General features: G+C 47.8%; 1 protein-coding gene across 1 annotated transcript in view; it reads right to left on the bottom strand.

Moving 5' to 3' along the window:
• Window positions 1-19,501, bottom strand: part of LOC141080603 (acetylserotonin O-methyltransferase-like) — a 293,335-nt gene that overhangs the window by 52,000 nt on the left and 221,834 nt on the right. Inside the window, exon 6 of the mRNA XM_073565940.1 lies at window positions 19,272-19,412. Coding sequence (XP_073422041.1) covers window positions 19,272-19,412 — 141 coding nt within the window. The remainder of the gene's footprint in view (window positions 1-19,271; window positions 19,413-19,501) is intronic.

Below are 19,501 nucleotides of genomic sequence, written 5' to 3'. Positions count from 1 at the left end.
GGGTTTCAAAGGATTTTGTCCCACCTTCCCCTGATGACACATAGGTTACCAGAAAAGTGCCTCGCTTTTTTCCTCCTCTTCCTCGGACTTGCCCAATTACGCCCTTTGCAGCAGCTGAATGTCCAGCTAAAACATCAACATATGCCAATTTTTAAACCTCCCTAACTAGGCTGACCACCCCTTCCCCCCCTACCCCAATGGCTGGGATCAAGACCTGGTGCACCCGGGCAAGTGCCGTTGCTCTGAACAGGTGGATGGGCTCACTGATGGCCGACGGCAATGGCACAGGGCCCCTCATAGTACAATACAGTGTCTCAGACGGTGGGAGGGCCCACTCACCGTCAGACACACCAGCGTACTATGAGGTGCCCTGTGCCAGTACCGTCGACCACGATTGTGCCCCCCCTGCTTGGTCATGGCCACAGCACTTGCAAGTTGCAATACTTACTGTACCTCTCCCTGCTCCACCGCTGTGTAGGCAGGGCAGTTAAATCCTTCACAGCGACAGCCACTAGAAATTTGGTGTATTGATCAATGATGGTTAAGATGTAGCTATGGCCTGTCCTGCTGGCCTCTACCTTCAGATGATCAATGGCTACCATTTGAAATGGACATCAACTTACAAGCGGATGCAGTGGTGGTTTATGATCACCTTTCACAGTTGTGTTAGCCACAGACGTGTGACATTCCTGCCACCATTTTTCAATGTCTCCTCTCAAGCCAATCCAATAGAATCGCCTACGGCCTGTGGCTTCTGTCTTTTGCACTCCAAAATGACCAGACACATCATGATAGGCAGTGTGGACCATGGGTACATCTCTCCCTGTGATCACAATTTGATGGAGATGAGTAACGGTGATGTGATCCACGCTACTGCGATAAAGCAATCCTTTCTTCACGAAGAAACTTTTTCGCTTTCTCCACAGACACAGTAATTGAGGGTCTGCATCGCCTCTGCAACATCTACCGGGAGGTTTTCCCGCGATGAGTAATTCCAAAATTTCTGCTAACACTCGACTTTGCGTCTATTCTTGTATCCATGTAGTTTCCAGTAGCAGAGATTCTGGACTGGTTTACTGAGATTGAAATATATACGAAGATTTAAAAGTAACACAACACTGTATACTGGCGTATGCTATGAATACCTTTCCCTTTTTCTACTTTTTTAATTCTGGTGTAATACATAGTGAGCCTGTGAGTGTCTGTGTCTGACTCCGGAAGTATAGATGGAAATTTAACCCTAGACTGGACACACCTGGTATGTGCTGATACAGTACCTTGTTTCAAAAATTTGTATTAAGGTATCATCTGTAGGATAACCAACTGTGGGGGGGACTCTCTTCTTACCGCAGACAAACATGAGACTGAGACAGAGTTTGTATTGAACAGGTCCGTTTTTACTGCCCATCCTTCTGTCGACAATTGCAATTCACCACAGCCGTTTCACATTTCTCTGTACACAGGCCCCGGTACCTTCACTTCCTTTGTAACTATAATCGTGGTGTCCTCTGTGGCTCTTCCACTGTGGCTGGCCTAGGCCCAACCACCACAGTGCTGCACCAGTCTGAGCACACCGTTCGTATGATAGCCCCAGGCCGTCTTCGTCTGCGGCTACCATCCTCTGGGCCACCCCCCCTGACCGCCTAAACTGTCAGTCCTCTCTGGAGCCTTTCCACTGTCTCTGTTTCCTCAGCAGAACTTCCTCTTTACTGTGCTCCCTTCGCTGACTGACTCTTCCTGAACCTTCCCTTAGCCTTTTATACTTCCAATTCTGGTAACACCGCCCACCATCACCTAACAGTTTCTCTGACCAATGGCAGTTATTCAGTCCCACTCCTACACTCTCCACTGCCTTCCAATGGGCAAGCTAAAACACTGCACCCTTTCTCATTATCTTAGCGGTTTCACACCTACAATGCGCTACACCTCTGCTTTTCACTACAGGCTGGTTTGTCTGTCAGTCCACCTTCCCTACATCATCCATAGTGAGTGAGCGTGTGTGGGTTACGCCTTCTATATATACGGTGAATCAGAGAAACACATTTTTACACTATACTCGATACAGCTTGTATCTTGTTATACAGTACCTTTGTTCGACATTTAGCATTACGGTCAAATCCATACTGTGTAAGCGTCTGAGAGTGACTACGGGACTATTTATACGGAGATTTCAATTGTACCCTAAAAAATATATGCTTGCTATCTTATTATCCACGACCTTTTTTGCAACATTTTTTATTATGGTCAAAACCAAACTGAGTGAGCGTCTGAGAGTGACTACGGAAATATATACCGATATTTTCAATTTGGCCAACACTGTATACAGCAGAACGCTTCTGATACAGTAACCTTTTTTAGCTATTTAGATTCTGGTGTACTCCATAATGAGCCTGTAAACATCTGTCTGTTACTCCGGCAATATATTTGGAACTTTAAGATCACCCCAACACTGTATACAGCTGTACGCTTGTGTTACATAACCCATTTTCAACTTTTCATATTCTTGTGTAATCCATACTGGGCCTGACAGCGTTTGTGTCTGGCTCTAGAAATGTATACGGAGAATCAGAATGTTTACACTATACAATATATACCTTGTATCTAGTGATACTGTACCCTTTTTCAACTTGTTATTTTATTGGGTAATCCATACTGAGCCTGTGAGCGTCTGTGTATGCCTCATGAAATATATACAGAGATTTACTGTTGTCCATAGACTGTATAGAGCTGTACGCTTCTGATACAGTACCATATATCTGCTGGTATTTTAGGTCCATTACCAAAACATGAGGAAGTATGGTGGAAGAGGACACAGATGTGGGCGTGGAGGGCCACCTGGTACTGATGGTGGTGGTGGTGCATCTGCTGGTAGAGCCAAAAACACAATAGCAGCTAAGGCAGGTGTTGAGCCAGCGTCATAGTGTAGCTCTGGAAGGCCTGTAAGGCTCCCTTTTCTGGGAGTAGGTGGACTGCTTTTAAAGCCAGAGTATCAGGAACTGTTTGTGGCTTACATTGCTGAAACAGCCTCCAGCTCTATTGCCTCCCCTTCTGAAGTTGTAAAAAATGCAATCACAGAGTAGTAGCTGCAGGCTTCTGGTCAGGAGCAACCCCTTTCCTTGTGTCTTTCACCCACACCAAAAGTGAAAGATGTAGAAGCACACACCTCAGATTACTCCATGGAGCTCTTTTCGCATACCATGCCTGGGTTAATTAAAAATAGGGCCCATCATGTACTGGAGCAATGTAAATGGGGCAGATCAGACACTGGAGCAGCATCTAAGGGGCCCATTATACACTGGAGCATTACAAATGGGGTCCATTGTATATGGAGCATTATTAGGGCCCATGATACACTGGAGCATCATCCATGAGGCCCATCATGTACTGGAGCATTGTAAATGGGGCAGATCAGACACTGGAGCAGTATCTAAGGGGCACATTATACACTGGAGCATTACAAATGGGGCCCATTATATATGGAGCATTATTAGGGCCCATGATACACTGGAGCATCATCCATGAGGCCCATCATGTACTGGAGCATCATCCATGAGGCCCATCATGTACTGGAGCAATGTAAGTGGGGCAGATCAGACACTGGAACAGCATCTAAGGGGCACATTATACACTGGAGCATTACAAATGGGGCCCATTATTTATGGAGCATTATTAGGGCCCATGATACTCTGGAGCATGATCTATGAGGCCCATCATGTACTGGAGCAATGTAAATGGGGCAGATCAGACACTGGAGCAGCATCTAAGGGGCCCATTATACACTGGAGCATTACAAATGGGGCCTATTATATATGGAACATTATTAGGGCCCATCATACACTGGAGCATCATCCATGAGGCCCATCATGTACTGGAGCATTGTAAATGGGGCAGATCAGACACTGGAGTAGCATCTAAGGGGCCCATTATACACTGGAGCATTGCAAATGGGGCCCATTATATATGGAGCATTATGTGGAGCTCATCATATAATGTATGGAACGTTATATGTGACTAATTATTTGGTATGGAGAAATATATGGGGCTCATTATTCTGTATGGCGCACAATGTGGTGGCTATAACACTGTATGGAGTAATATACTGTCCTGTTTTTGAGCTATTGTACAATTTAAAATAGATCAGTCATATCATGTAAGCAGTTTAGTATGTGTCATTGTACTATACCTATATTTCTGTGGCGTATCGGAGCATCATGAGTTGTGGTATGTGTTAAAGGGGCGCACTGACACTCTTTGGCCCAGGGCACACGAAAACCTGGAGCCAACCCAACCCCCCCACAACTTTAGCCAAATAACCCCCAGTTTTCAATGCGTAACTATTATTAGGAAGTAAATTAAGGTTGACAAGCTTCAGTTATAAGAATTGATGTTTTTGGCATTGAAATGGGCACTGTAGGTGTGTTTACTGCTTCCACTCCCTGCCGACTTTGCGTCCCCATTGACTTGCATTGGGTTTCGTGTTTCAGTCGGCCTCCGACTTTTCCCTATAGTCGGCCAATTTCGTTCGACCCGACTTTTGCGAAAGTCGGGTTTCATGAAACCCGACTCGACCTGAAAAAAGCCAAAGTCGCTCATCTCTACCCGCCACCTTTGCGAAATCTTTGACAAACCATCGGTAGTACCCGGCGAGTCCAAGGAAGGCCTGGAGTTCCCGCATGGTGAGAGGGACTGGCCACTTCTGGATAGCAGCCACTTTTTCTGGTGAAGGCAGAACTCCGTCTTGTGACACTATGTGGCCCAGGTACTCGATTTCTCTCTTGAAGAGGTGGCACTTCTTTGGCTTCACCTTCAGGCTATGATCCTGCAATCTTCCGAGTAGCTGTCCAAGCCAGGCAAGATGGTCTTCGAACGAGGCAGAGAACACAATGATGTCATCCAGGTAGATCAGGGTAGCCTCAAAGTTTAACTCTCCCGAACACTTTTCCATCAGCCGTTGAAACGTGCCTGGAGCATTGGAGAGGCCGAAGGGCATCTGGTTAAACTCAAACAATTTGCCAGTATCTGATCGCTAGGTCCAAGGTGGAGAAGTACTTGGCTTTCCCTAACGCTGTCAAGGATTCCTCGATGCGGGGTAACGGATATGAGACTCGCACAGTGCAGGCATTGAGTTTCCTGTAATCTACACAGAACCGGATGGTCCCATCCTTCTTTACGAGCACCACCGGTGCCGCCCAAGGGCTCCGACTACTCTGCACTAGAGTTGAGCGAAACGGGTCGAAAAAATTCAAAAGTCGCCGACTTTTGGCAAAGTCGGGTTTCATGAAACGAAACCCGACCCTAGGATGAGGTCGGCCACGAGGTCGGCGACTTACGCGCCAAAGTCGCGTTTCAAAAGTTTGTTTTGCACTCTTTTTCAGCCAATCAGGATCCACGGACACTGTGGGCAACGTGATGACATAGGCACGGGTCACCACCATCTTTCAGAAGGGCATGCAAGTGATTGGCTTGCTTTGGTGGGCGTCACAGGGGGTATAAAAGGGCGTGCACGCCGACCGCCATCTTACTTCTGCCGATCTCAGTATAGGGAGAGGTTGCTGCTGATTCTGTAGGGAGAGCGTTAGGCAGGGAAGAAGACCAAAAAACTGCTTCTGCTGCTAGCGATTTGACCTGCACAACACACCAGTCACTGTGTGTGCAGTGCAAGGGGAGGCTATATAGTGGTGTATCAGTGGTGTTGGTTGTTGGGCTGCCTTCTAAGGCTTCCTGACATTCCTGCATTGCTGTTTACCCACTGCTCCGCAAACTGCTTTTTTAAAAGCAATCCAATCTCCCTTATCCTCTAGTCACTTTGGTCACAGCTGTGCCATCGAGCCTGTCACATAGCGCTCAGATATTCATTGGGCCTCAAACTGCTTTTTTAAAAGCAATCCCAATTTTTTTTTTTTGTCCTGCTGAGAAGAAAAATAAACTGCTTCTGCTGCTGATAGCAATTTGGCCTGCACAACACACCAGTCACTGTGTGTGCAGTGCAAGGGGAGGCTATATTGTGGTGTATCAGTGGTGTTGGTTGTTGGGCTGCCTTTTAAGGCTTCCTGACAGGCTGGCATTGCTGTTTACCCACTGCTCCGCAAACTGCTTTTTTAAAAGCAATCCAATCTCCCTTATCCTCTAGTCCCTTTTGTCACAGCTGTGCCATCGAGCCTGTGACATAGCACTCAGATATCAGTGGGCCTCACACAATCCAAAAGTGTCCAGTGTCCAAAAGTGTGTGCAGAGATTCAAAATCTCACTTATCCTCTAGTCACTTAGGTCACAGCTGTGCCATCGAGCCTGTCACATAGCGCTCAGATATCAGTGGGCCTCACACAATCCAAAAGTGTCCAGTGTCCAAAAGTGTGTGCAGAGATTCAAAATCTCACTTATCCTCTAGTCACTTAGGTCACAGCTGTGCCATCGAGCCTGTCACATAGCGCTCAGATATTCATTGGGCCTCACACAATCCAAAAGTGTCCAGTGTCCAAAAGTGTGTGCAGAGATTCAAAATCTCACTTATCCTCTAGTCACTTAGGTCACAGCTGTGCCATCGAGCCTGTCACATAGCGCTCAGATATTCATTGGGCCTCACACAATCCAAAAGTGTCCAGTGTCCAAAAGTGTGTGCAGAGATTCAAAATCTCACTTATCCTCTAGTCACTTAGGTCACAGCTGTGCCATCGAGCCTGTCACATAGCGCTCAGATATTCATTGGGCCTCACACAATCCAAAAGTGTCCAGTGTCCAAAAGTGTGTGCAGAGATTCAAAATCTCACTTATCCTCTAGTCACTTAGGTCACAGCTGTGCCATCGAGCCTGTCACATAGCGCTCAGATATTCATTGGGCCTCACACAATCCAAAAGTGTCCAGTGTCCAAAAGTGTGTGCAGAAATTCAAAATCTCCCCTGTCCTATAGACACCTTGTACCTTGTTTTACATACTATATAGTTTGTTGGATTTTGTCTACATTTCTACCAAAAATGAGGAAGGCTGGTGGAAGAGGCTGTGGAATTGGGCGGGGGTTGGCAGCTGGTAATGATGATGTTGGTGGTGGATCTGATGGTAGTGGCAAGAGCAAAATAGGACCGAATGCAGGAGGTGTTGAGCCTGCGTCATCGTCTGGCTACATAAGGCCTCGAACGCTTAGTTTTCTAGGAGTTGGCAAACCGCTTTTAAAGCCAGAGCATCAGGAAAAAGTTTTGTCTTACATTGCTGACTCAGCCTCCAGCTCTATCGCCTCCTCTTCTTCAGTTGTAAAAAGTAAAAGCACTGAGTCGTCATTGGAGGCTCATGTTCATGAACCACACCTTTCCTTGTGTCCTTCACCCCAACCAAGATTGAAGGATGACGCAGGCCATACTACTGATTACTCCATGGAGCTGTTTTCACATACCATGCCTGGATTATCAAGTCAAATGGTGAATTACCCAGGCCAAGATGAATCTGACATGGAGTGCACTGATGCACAGCTGCTGATGGATGATTCTGCTGGTACATTCACTCAGAACACTACATTGTCCTCGCAGTGTACAGAGCCAGATTCAGACCCTGATGAGACTCAGGTGCCCCTTCCCGCACACTATACCACCATACACGGTGACACAGAGGAAGGTGCACATGACATAGAAGAGGAGGTGATGGATGACCCAGTTGTTGACGCAGATTGGCATCCATTGGGGGAAGAGGGTGCTGCTTCCAATAGCTCAGATGAGGAGCATCCACAGCAGACATCGACATCGCAACAGCTGTTATCTGGCAGGCCCGGAGCACTCCAAAGACAGGTTCCAAACATCAAAAGAGTTGCTGGACAGCTTGTCCAGAGGGTCAAAAGATCACAGCGTGCTAGGCCGCAAAATGTCTGCCAAAGTAGGAAGAGTGCAGTGTGGCACTTTTTTGAACAAAATCCTCATGATCAGGCCAAGGTTATCTGTAAGAAGTGCACAAAGACCTTTAGCCGAGGGAAAAATCTGAAAAATTTGAATACCAGTTGCATGCTTAGACATTTAACCAGCATGCACTTGCAAGCGTGGACACAACACCAAACCTCAAGTGCCACATGTGCAACTGATCACAACGAAGGTAGTCAGCAACGCTACATTGTTTCCCCCACTGTAAGCCCACCGGTTAGCACAGCAGCAAATGTTGAGGTGTCGTTGCAAGGCCACAGCAGTCAGGGAATCCCACTGTTATATCAAAGAAAGACTGATTCTAGGCCATCAGAAAGAACACCAACTCTATCACCATCATCAACCCTCTCTCAGTCCGCCCTGTCCACCGCTACTTCCACCATATGCAGCTCTCAAGTCCAGCTCACCCTCCCAGACACTATGAGTAGGTCAAGAAAGTACTCAGTCTCTCATCCGCGTACACTGGGTTTGAACGCCCACATTGCCAAACTAATCTCGTTTGAGATGATGCCCTTTCGGTTGGTGGAAAGCACAGCTTTCCGCGAACTCATGGCCTATGCAGTACCACGCTATGACCTACCCAGTCGCCACTTCTTCTCTCGCAAAGCCATCCCAGCCCTCCACCATCATGAGAAAGACCGCATTGTCCATGCACTCAAGCAGTCAGTGAGCGGAAAGGTGCACCTCACAACTGATGCATGGTCCAGTCGGCATGGCCAGGGCCATTACGTGTCCATCACTGCGCACTGGGTTAATGTGGTGGATGCAGGGTCCACAGGGGACAGTGGTGGTGGGACAGTGCTGCCTAGCCCACGGTATAGGAAACAGTTGGCTGTAGGCGTTCCACCCTCCTCCTCCAGAAGCGAAAGCTCGTCCACAGAGCGCAGTCGTACGAGCACTCCATCTGCAGCTGCCACTGTTGCACATGATGTGTCCCCCTATCGAGCAGCTAGTGGAAAGCGTCAGCAGGCTGTGTTGCAGATGATGTGTTTGGGCGACAGACATACCGCCGAGGTGCTGGCCGAGTACTTGAAGCGACAAACTGAGTCATGGCTGGGCAGTGTACATCTTGAGGCAGGCAAGGTAGTTAGTGATAACGGCCGTAATTTTGTGGCAGCCATAGCCCTTTCAAAACTCAGCCACATACCTTGCTTGGCTCACACCTTGAACCTGGTGGTCCAGTGCTTCCTCAAAAATTATCCGGAGTTAACAGCCCTGCTCCAGAAGGTGCGAAGACTGTGCGCGCACATCCGCCGGTCGCCTGTACACTCCGTTCGTATGCAGAAGCTGCAGCGATTGCTCCACCTTCCCAACCACCGCCTCATTATCGACATTGCAACAAGGTGGAACTCCACCCTGCACATGGTGGAGCGGCTGTGCGAGCAGAGGCAGGCCATAATGCATTTGTGGGAGGATACACGGCCAGGCACTTTGAGAGCAGACATGGAGTTGACAGGTGTGCAGTGGTCGAAGCTGAAAGACCTCTGTAAAGTCCTTCAGTGTTTTGAGGAATGCACACGGCTGGTAAGCGCAGACGACGCCATCCTAAGCATGAGCATCCCACTTATGCGTCTGCTCATGCAAACTTTGACGCACCTTAAGGAGCAGGCGTCTGCAGCCAATGTTGATGAGGAGGAAGAGGAGGAGGGAATCCTTGATGACATTCAGCCATTGTCTGCTCAGGGACCTCTCCTGGACGAGGTGGAGGAAGAAGAGGAGGAGGAGGATGATGATGGGGATGATTACTTAGGGGAGGAGGATGCATCTCGTGGGGCAAGTGAAAATGTTGGCGTGGCAAGGTCTGGTACAGGGTTTGTGCGTGACTGGAGGGATGTGGATTTGCCAGAAAGTGCTCCTCCAACCAGCACTCGCAGTGCATCATTGACACCGGGAACATTGGCCCACATGTCAGATTATGCCTTGCGGATCCTAAAAAGGGACCCCCGCATTGCCAAAATGATGAACGATGACGACTACTGGTTGGCCAGCATCCTGGATCCACGCTATAAAGGCAAATTACAAAACATCATGCCACAGGAGAACCTTGACCTAATATTGGCTAATAAACAAGCAACTCTGGTAAATCGGTTGCTTGAGGCATTCCCAGCACACAGCAGCGGTGATGGTTCTCACACGAGCCGTACGGGCCGGGGGCAGCCTGGCAGAGGTGTTCGTGGTGCACACAGCAGAAGTGGCGTTGGAGACAGGGGTTTCATGACAATGTTGTGGACTGATTTTTCAAATACCGCTCACACAACTGGTAATACTGCATCGATGGAAAGTGACAGGAGACAGTAGTTGTCAACCATGGTTACATACTACTTTTCCTCCCATATCGATGTTCTCCCACACAGGTCATTCCCCTTTGACTATTGGGCCGCTAAACTGGACACCTGGCCTGAATTGGCACAATATGCCTTACAGGAGCTCGCTTGCCCAGCTGCAAGTGTGCTATCGGAAAGAGTCTTCAGTGCAGCTGGATCAATCCTGACAGAAAAAAGGACCCGTCTGTCAACCCAAAATGTGGATGATCTAACCTTCATTAAAATGAACCATGCATGGGTTTCCAAGGATTTTGTCCCACCTTCCCCTGATGACACATAGGGTGACAGAAAAATGGCTTGCTTTGGTCCACCTCTTCCTGGGACTTGACCTATTTCGCCTTTTGCATCAGCTGAATGTCCAACATCAACATATGCCACTTTATAAAACTCCCTAACTGTGCTGCCTCCCCCCCCATGGCCGGGGTCACCACCTAGCGCACAACACCGTGCGAGTGCCGTTGCCCTGGACAGGTGGGTAGGCCGACTCTTGGGCGCGGGCACTGGCACAGGGTCCCTCATAGTGCAATCAAGTGTCTCTGACGGTGGTGGTGCACACCCTCCGTCAGACACACCGCTGTACTATGAGGGGCCCAGTGCCAGTACCGACGCCCACGAGTGGGCCCCCCTTGCTTGGGCAGGGCCCCAGCATTTGCAATCTTTACCTCTCCCTGCTCCTCCGCTGTGTAATCTGTGCAGTCAAATCCATACTGTGCCTGACACCGTCTGAGCCTGCCTCCTGAGACATATATTTTGAATGTGTACGCTATCCATACATGTTATCCGGGGATACGGTACCCTTTCTAACCTTTGTGCAATCACTTGCAATCCATACTGGGCCTAACACCGTCTGAGCCTGCCTCCTGAGACATATATTTTGAATGTGTACGCTATCCATACATGTTATCCGGGGATACGGTACCCTTTCTAACCTTTGTGCAATCACGTGCAATCCATACTGGGCCTATACCGTCTGAGCCTGCCTCCTGAGACATATATTTTGAATGTGTACGCTATCCATACATGTTATCCGGGGATACGGTACCCTTTCTAACCTTTGTGCAATCACGTGCAATCCATACTGGGCCTAACACCGTCTGAGCCTGCCTCCTGAGACATATATTTTGAATGTGTACGCTATCCATACATGTTATCTGGGGATACGGTACCCTTTCTAACCTTTGTGCAATCACGTGTAATCCATACTGGGCGTGAGAATGGCTGGCGAGCTGTTAAGCAAGCTACAGCACCTGTGGTTTGCACACGTAAGTTTTTCATTTTTTCAGGAATGACGGTTAGGCCTAATTCCGGAACTGCAGTTGACCTGCACTTACTGGGAAATCATTGTTCGCGGGTAATAATTGTAATCAGTGATCCCCATCACTAACGTTGTTCAGCGGGTTATCTGCACCTGTAAGCGACAAACGCTGGCCTTTTCAGTGTAGCGCACATGCAGCCACGGACATGTAAGGGCATGACACACCAGTTATTGGCCAATATGTTCCAGAGCCTCACGTGTCCCTCTAGTAAGCCGGACTCGGACCGCGGGGCATGACGGAGTCTCGTTCGTTAACGGAATTAAGCTTGCAATGTGTGCATCTGTTCTGTAGCTGGCATGGTTGAGGTTTCCCAGGTGGAGTCTAATTTAACCGTAGGCTCCACTCCTGGTGGTGCCCTTCTGGACATTCCTTTAAGGTTCAGCTTTGCAACCATACTGCCCACGTAAAACAAACACTTTGCCTTCATGAACGCTGTTTGGAGGGTCATGACTCGTGGGAATAACGCCGCCCAATCAGTTAACCTGCTAGAGAGATCCTTTGTTGCTCCCAAGCATGACATCACACTCCCTAGGAGGAAGGTAATGCCACTGTGGCGACCATACTCCTGGGGGCGACACAAGTGCACTGATGCCCAGCCACTGCTCGATGAATCTGCTGGTACATTGACCCAGACCACTACATTCCCCTCGCACGCTACACGGCCTGAATCTGACCCTGATGAAACTCAGGTTACCCTTCCCATATACAGTTCCATCTTACACGGTGACAAAGAGGAAGCTGCAGATGAAAGTGCAGGTTCGGCCCACCCGCCATCAGACACACCACCGTACTATCAGGGGCCCTGTGCCAGTGCCGTCGCCAACGAGTGGGCCCCCCCTGCTTGCTCAGGATCACAGCACTTGCAAGGTTGAAATACTGTGCAGTGAGATGGAAGATGGGGACGACGAGGAGTCCAGACTAGTACAGGGATTCCCTAGCGAGGAGACTTATTTCATTGTTTTCAATGTTGGGACAGCAATTTTTGGGGAGCACGTTACTCTGGAGAATGATAGATGGGGCCCACCATACACTGGAACATTCCAAAGGTGGACATCAGACACTGGAGCAGCATTTACAGGGCCCATTATACACTAGAGCATTAGAAATGGGGCCCATTATGTTTGGAGCATTATTTGGGCCCATAAGACAGTGGAGCTTCATCCATGGGGACCAACATATACTGTAGCATTATGTGGAGCTCATCATATACTGTTTCAAACATTATATGGGACCAATGATTCTGTATGGAGAAATAGATGGGCCTCGTCATGAGATGTAAAAAGTGAAGTATTTTTCATTGTACTATACCGCTATTTCTCTGCCGTATCGGAGCATGATGAGTTGTGGTATGTGTTAAAGGGGCGCTCTTTCGCCCAGGGCACATGAAAACCTGGAGCCAGCCCTCCCCCCCCCACAACTTTAGCCAAATAACCCCCATTTTTCAGTGCGTAACTTGTATTATGAAGTTATTAAGGTTGACAAGCTTAAGTAAGAAGAACTGATGCTTTTGGCATTCAAATGGGCACTGTAGGTGTGTTTCCTGTCCTCCTCTCATTGCCGACTTTTATTTCCCATTGACTTACATTGGGTTTCGTGTTTCGGGACGACCCCGACTTTTCCCTATAATCGGACGATCTTGCTCGACCCGACTTTTGGAAAAGTCGGGTTTCACGAAACGAAACGCGACCCTAAAAAACCAAAAGTCGCTCAACTCTACTCTGCACTACTCCTGAATCCAGCATCTGCCTCAGTAATGTCTTCACCTCTTGGTACATCTTGGATGGGATTTGCCGGTATCATTTTCAAATTGGACAAGCGTCCCCAGTTGGTATCTCGTGTGTGATCGCTTTGGTGCAGCCAAAATCTTCGGCGTTATGGGCGAATGCGGCCTGATTTTCCTACAGCATAGCTTACATTGCCCGCACAAGCTCAGGGCCAAGAGCCTCCACATCCACTTAATTTGGTCAAGGATGATTTGCCCATTCTACTCTGGGGATGGCTTCTCTTCGGACCCCGCAGCGACTGCCAGGGTCCACCCCGCACCTTCGATCGGCAATAAAGACATCTCTTTGACTCACCACTTCGCCCTTGTGTAGGTACACCTGGGCCAGATCTGTCCCCGTGGCAAGGTGACTTCCCCGGGGCCCACGTTCAAAGCTCTTTTGCGGACGTGTCCTCGCTGGACCACAACTATCGTACGAGCCATCATGACTTCTTGGTCCGCTCCTCCGCCTACCACAGGCTGAACTATCACCTCCAGCCCATCAAGGTTGCGATGAGTCCCCACTGGAAGGTGTAATATACTTTCTCACACGGGAGGCAGGATTACAGACTCCTTCCCAGAGGCCCTAATGACCCCTACCGCCTGATAAGATGGCACACTCTTCTGCATCCCACAGATGCGGATCAATCGCTGAAGGGCTTCTTGAGTAGGCTTGTGTGTGGCAGCCTTCTTCCAGTAACTGGGTCCCCGTTTGGTGAAGATTATCTGATCGAGTTCTCGTAGGATATTCACTCCCAGTACTACAGGCACATCTTCTTTGATGGGCTCAGGGACTAGCAGGATCCCTTTCTTTCCTACTTCTTGCCCGCAGATTTGAATATTCATCCACACAACCCCTGTGACCAGGATTGACTGTTGATTGTCAGCAAAAAACCGGATCAATGTCTCCTTCTCTGGCTTAGCCAGGGCCTAAAAATGCTGTTTGAAATATGATTCTGGCATCGCTGTCACTTGTGAACCAGTATCTATCAAGCAATCTACTGGAACGCCCTCAAGTTCAGCACGCAGGATGGGACTCCCAGCAATCAAGTGTTCATTATGACAAGGAGCGGCCTCTCTTCTTGCTACCCCCACAGAGTGCCGCGTTACTGCGGGGGTTGGTAGTTTAACGGCGGCTGTTGCTGGCTTTGAGCATAATTCCGACAGTCCCTGGCAAGGTGCCCTTGTCCTCCACATTCCCAGCATTGGATGCCTCCTCTTCGCCGAGGGGCACCCCGAGCCTGTCTTCGTGCCTCTGATGCCTGGCGGGGGGAAGCTTGCACCCACTGCCCTCTTAAAGGTCGGGCCGAAGGATGGTCATATGAGTGCTTTGAGTCAGACTGTTGTTCTCCCATTCTTTGCTCCATCTGGGTTAATTTATCTTGCATACTGACAAGAGACCGCTGCAAGTCATGCACTACCTGGACCAGCGTCTCCTGGTGATTTGGGTCTCCTCTGGTATTTGCACCCTGGACACACATCACACCAGACGCGTAACTATCTTCCTTGCTTCGGGCCACTGCTTCTGCCAGGATTTGACGGAATGAAAGTCGGATCTGTCATGATCCCAGTGCAGGTTTCTGACCTGCACGTCAGGGGTTAATGTCTTGAGCTCAGTTCAGGCTTTGACCTGCACGCCTGGGATTAATTATTGTGGCCTCTCTTTGGTTCAGGGAGAGCTTTTTATAGCCCTGAGAAACTCCAATCCCTGTCAGTTATACTTTTGCCTTTGGCCGAGTGTGGTGACCCCTGTGTGCCTGTTCGGTGTCTTATAGCTTGCTTATATGGTTCTGATCCGGTTCTGTCCCCTGTTGTGAGTTTGTCTGTTAATTCTGTCCTGTATATCTGCTTCTCTGGTTTCTGACTTCTTGGCTACGTCTTGACTATCCGTTCTGTCTAGCCCTCTGATAATTGTCGTGCTATCTCGTGCTTTGACCCCGACCTGATCTGGTTTATGTCCCTGTTTATGCCAACTTGTAACTTTGTTCCATAGTTACCATTCTAGGAGTTTCCCTGCAATTCCTAGCTCTCTGGAGTTTAGGCCACGCCCCCAGCATTCACGTGCTTCAGGTCCTGCGGGTCTGAAGCAAGCATCTTCTCTGCTGCTGCCCGCTCCACAGGTATCTCTGAGCACAGTTTGTCTTACTCAGGACACGCGCATTGGCTCAGTGAGTAAGTGCAGTGCGGTGTTCCTGACAGGATCTACACGGACCCATTCTGACAGCGTTCTCCTCAAGGATGTGCTATGCAGTCCCAGAATGAATTGTTCCCGGAGTATCCGGTCTGTGAAGCCCAGGCCACCAAGTCCATCAGTCTCTTTCCTTTGCACTTCTGCCAACACTTCTTGCCGTGCTGTCGCATACTGAGAGATCCCTTTTTCCTGCAGCAGTCTAGAGAAAAATTTGGCGCAGAGGTGTCCCGCGCTAGCAGGCTGGCTGTAGATCTCTTCCAGGAATTTCACTAACTCCTTCAGGGTACTACGGGTGAGTTCTGGCTGTAGATAGATGTTTTTACAGGCCTCTCCCTCCAAGGCAGTCAACGCAATGTACACTTCAAGGCCTGTGCTGATGCTATAAATCTTCAGGGTGCTTTGCAGCCGGGACACCCAATCAGACAGGGGCTTATTATTGTCATCAAATTTCGGAAGCACACTAAATATGGTGCCCATAGGGAGTGTCCTTGCAGGGGTTCCACCAATGCCCACAGCATCCCCTTTAACACTAGCATTCTTGCCACCTTCTGCCTGCATCTTGGTGATAGTCACCCTGCTCGCAGCGCCACTTGAAGCGATGGCCGGGGGACCACCACAATGCAGGGAGACTACGGTAAACAAGATGAGGTGCAAACAACAAAGGGTTAATTTATTTACAGGCAATGAATGCAGTGTTAGGAAAGTGTAAACAGGGGTATGCAATGACATAAAACAATTTACAAAAGTGATATTCTCTAGCTGGGCCGCACAAATGGCACGGAGCACCAACTATTACAGATCAGTGTATTTTGCAAAAGGACAAACAATACAATAAAGTACAGTATGCTGCTACTCTAACTATAGCTTGACTGGCCGCTGCTACTTCGGCTGCACGGCTAAAGTGCTCTGTCTATTGCAGCCTATCCTAAGCCCTAGACATGTGCGCACAAGGGGTTAACACTCACGGTAAATTCGGTGTCTCAGTTCCTTCCTGGGGGCCCCCTGCAGTTCTCTGCAAGATGATGTGACGTCCTCCCTGGAAGCTCTGTGCAACGTGGTCTTTTAATCCCCAGAATAGTTTACAAAGTCACAGTCTCATGCTGAACATTCTTCTCCTCATAGCTCAGGCAGGCATGTCAGCTTCTGGCAGAAATCTCCTCTTCTCCACACAGAAAAGCAGCCCCTCCCCTCTGTAGCCAGACAGACAAAACCAAAACAGCCTTACAGCAGGGAAGTGCAGAATGTCCCACTGATCTAACAAATGGGGTGCTATCTCTTAAAGGGGCAGCTTGTCACTACTGTCCATAGCAATGCCACCCCCTTACAATGTCACCTTTGTATTTTCCAGTGACATCAAGCCCACAGATTAGTAATGGAGAAGCATCAATAAGATACCTATGCATTCCTAATCCTATAGTTATATGGTAAATAAACACAGCCAGAATAAAGTCTTTTATTTGAAATAATGACACAGACTCCTTTATTGAATCTTAATTTACCATACTTACTGAATGCCTAATCCCCCAATTCCCTCGATCTCCTGCAACAAAAATAAAATAATAAACCAACAAAAATACTCCCTGTCTGACTTAGTCCATTTACTGAGTGTCCCACGACAATCTCATGTGTAGAACAGTCACATAGGGACCCGCCTCCGGTGAAACACTGATAGGAGATAATTGCTCCTGCAGTGTATCACTGAGAGTTCACTTGAGTTCGTGCTCTCACTTACGGCACTACCGCTGTGTGAGAATTTTCTCACGCAGTGGTGCAGCAAGTGACAGCATGAACTCTGGTGAACTCTCACAGCAGCGCAGTGACACACTGCGGGAGGATCACCTCCTGTCAGTCTATCAACCAGGGTCGAGTAGAGCGGTCACATCTCCTGATGTGACTGTTCTACACAAGATCATCATGGGACACTCGTTATTAAAATTGACTACGGTGGAAATGTAAGTATATGTTGGTTTATTATTTTATTTTTGTTGCAGGAGATCGAGGGAATCGGAGATTAAGTGATTGGTGAGTATGAATGTGTTTTTTTGTTTTGCAATTGAACACAGTCGCTGGATGATGGTACTTCTATCTCATTATTGGCTCATGCTGTCAGTGTTATATGTGACAGCAGACAAAGCCGGATGGGCGTAGTAGTCCCATCAGATGATGCCTGGCTACACACAGCCATCCACAGACACCCGCAGACAGACATACACACAGACACACGCTGACAGACACCCGCAAACAGACACAGACAGACACGCACATATTTTCCGCCCACACACTCTTCCTTATTCCTTTCCGCAGCATTTTTGTCACGCAAATCCGCAGCCCTTTTTACACCTGCGGTTTAGCTGTGGATTTGGCGGACTCAGCGTAAGTCAATGCGTGCAGAAACGCTGCAGATCCGCAAAAGAATTGACATGCTGCAGAAAATAAAATGCCGCAGCATGTGCACACCAGTTCTGGATTCCCATTGATTAACATTGCTTGATCTACCCTTTGCGGCGGATTTGGTGTAAATCCATGTGGAAAAAACGCTGTGGATCCACAACAAAATCCACAACGTGTGCATATAGCCTTAGCGTCTTTTTACAGAGATGTGAAGTGAATGAAAAACATTCAATTTTTTTTCTTTACAGAGCCTTTGTCCCAAGCAGGGCTTCACAGAAGTAGAAAGATGGTCTAATGGGGACTTAAGTAGCCATTGGCTGCCACAGTAACACATTGGAACCCTGAATGCATCACAAGGGGTCGAATGGGCAACAATACTGATCCCTCACTACCTCCCAGTATCTAACCACTTAAATGTTACAGTCAGTGCCTGACAGCAGCATATAGTGGATAAATCTTGATTTGTCTCAACTGTTAGATACAGTTACAATGGTACATGGTTTGGATTCAGCTCATGGAGAGCTCTACATCCTGCACCTGATATTTAATGTACTTATACGTCACATGTCAGGATGGGGTTAATCAATCATAGATTATTTCCGTAATAGCACAAAGTTTAGAAAGGAGATGTCTGCTCTATTCACATTCTGCAATTTTTTTAAAAATATATTTTCCATTTCATGTATTTTTGACATATCTACACGTACACTTCAATTTTGATAATTCTCCTAGAAATTTTTAGATCAGCTGTGTAGCTCTGCTTATAACCAGGCTAAGTGTTCACCTTAGTCAGTCTGCTGAATGTTGAGCAACGTGTTGAAGCTGGTGAGTGACAAGCCAAAATGTGAGCTGTAGGTGGGAGAGAGACAAACCTGAGCCACGCTCTGAAGAGAGACTGCACAGGTCAGATAGGAAACCTAAGCAGTTTATGTGTTGAAGCAGCAGAGTAACTTGTGGAAGCTCCATCTTGTTTAGAGTGAACTGTGCATGGAGTTGATCATTTCTGTTTGGTCCTGGAAGCTGCTGGAGCTCAGCCTAAAGGGGATGCCAAAACTGGTAGGAACATACAGTACCTCTTCTTCTGCGTATAAAGTTTGATCCAGGAGAAAGAACTGTAATTTATTTAGCTGAGGCAGCACTGACACATATCTGCCTTGTACATGAACTGTGAATGCTGCCTAATGCCTACATGAGACAAAGGTCATTTTAATTAAACGTAAACCTCAAACTACAGATTCCGTGCCAAAAGTCAGTGACAAAGTACATTGTCCTCCATAAAAAGCCATGTTATGCTGTATATCTGTACACTGAATGTATCGCTAGTAAGCCATTACACATATCTGAAATATTCTTCCTTTTTATAACCAATGAAGTTTTATTTACTGCACCTTCAAGGAAATATATCTGTTGATCCTTATCTGTTATAAAACGTTTCTTAGCTGTTTCCACAACTTTGGGCAGGTCCATTATGGTGACTGTTGACTCATTGTATCTAGATACAAATTGTTTTGCAAGAGCTCCTGAACATCCTAAAAGAAAAAAATAGTTTTCCATGTAAAGTGCTGACACATATATATGTATATATATATATATACTGCTACAAAGTAAGAATAATTTC

This window comes from Dendrobates tinctorius, unplaced genomic scaffold, assembly GCF_039654945.1.
Source record: "Dendrobates tinctorius isolate UK_male_01 unplaced genomic scaffold, ASM3965494v1 ptg000016l, whole genome shotgun sequence".
Lineage (NCBI taxonomy): Eukaryota > Metazoa > Chordata > Amphibia > Anura > Dendrobatidae > Dendrobates > Dendrobates tinctorius.
This window is presented reverse-complemented; position numbering and strand designations above follow the sequence as displayed.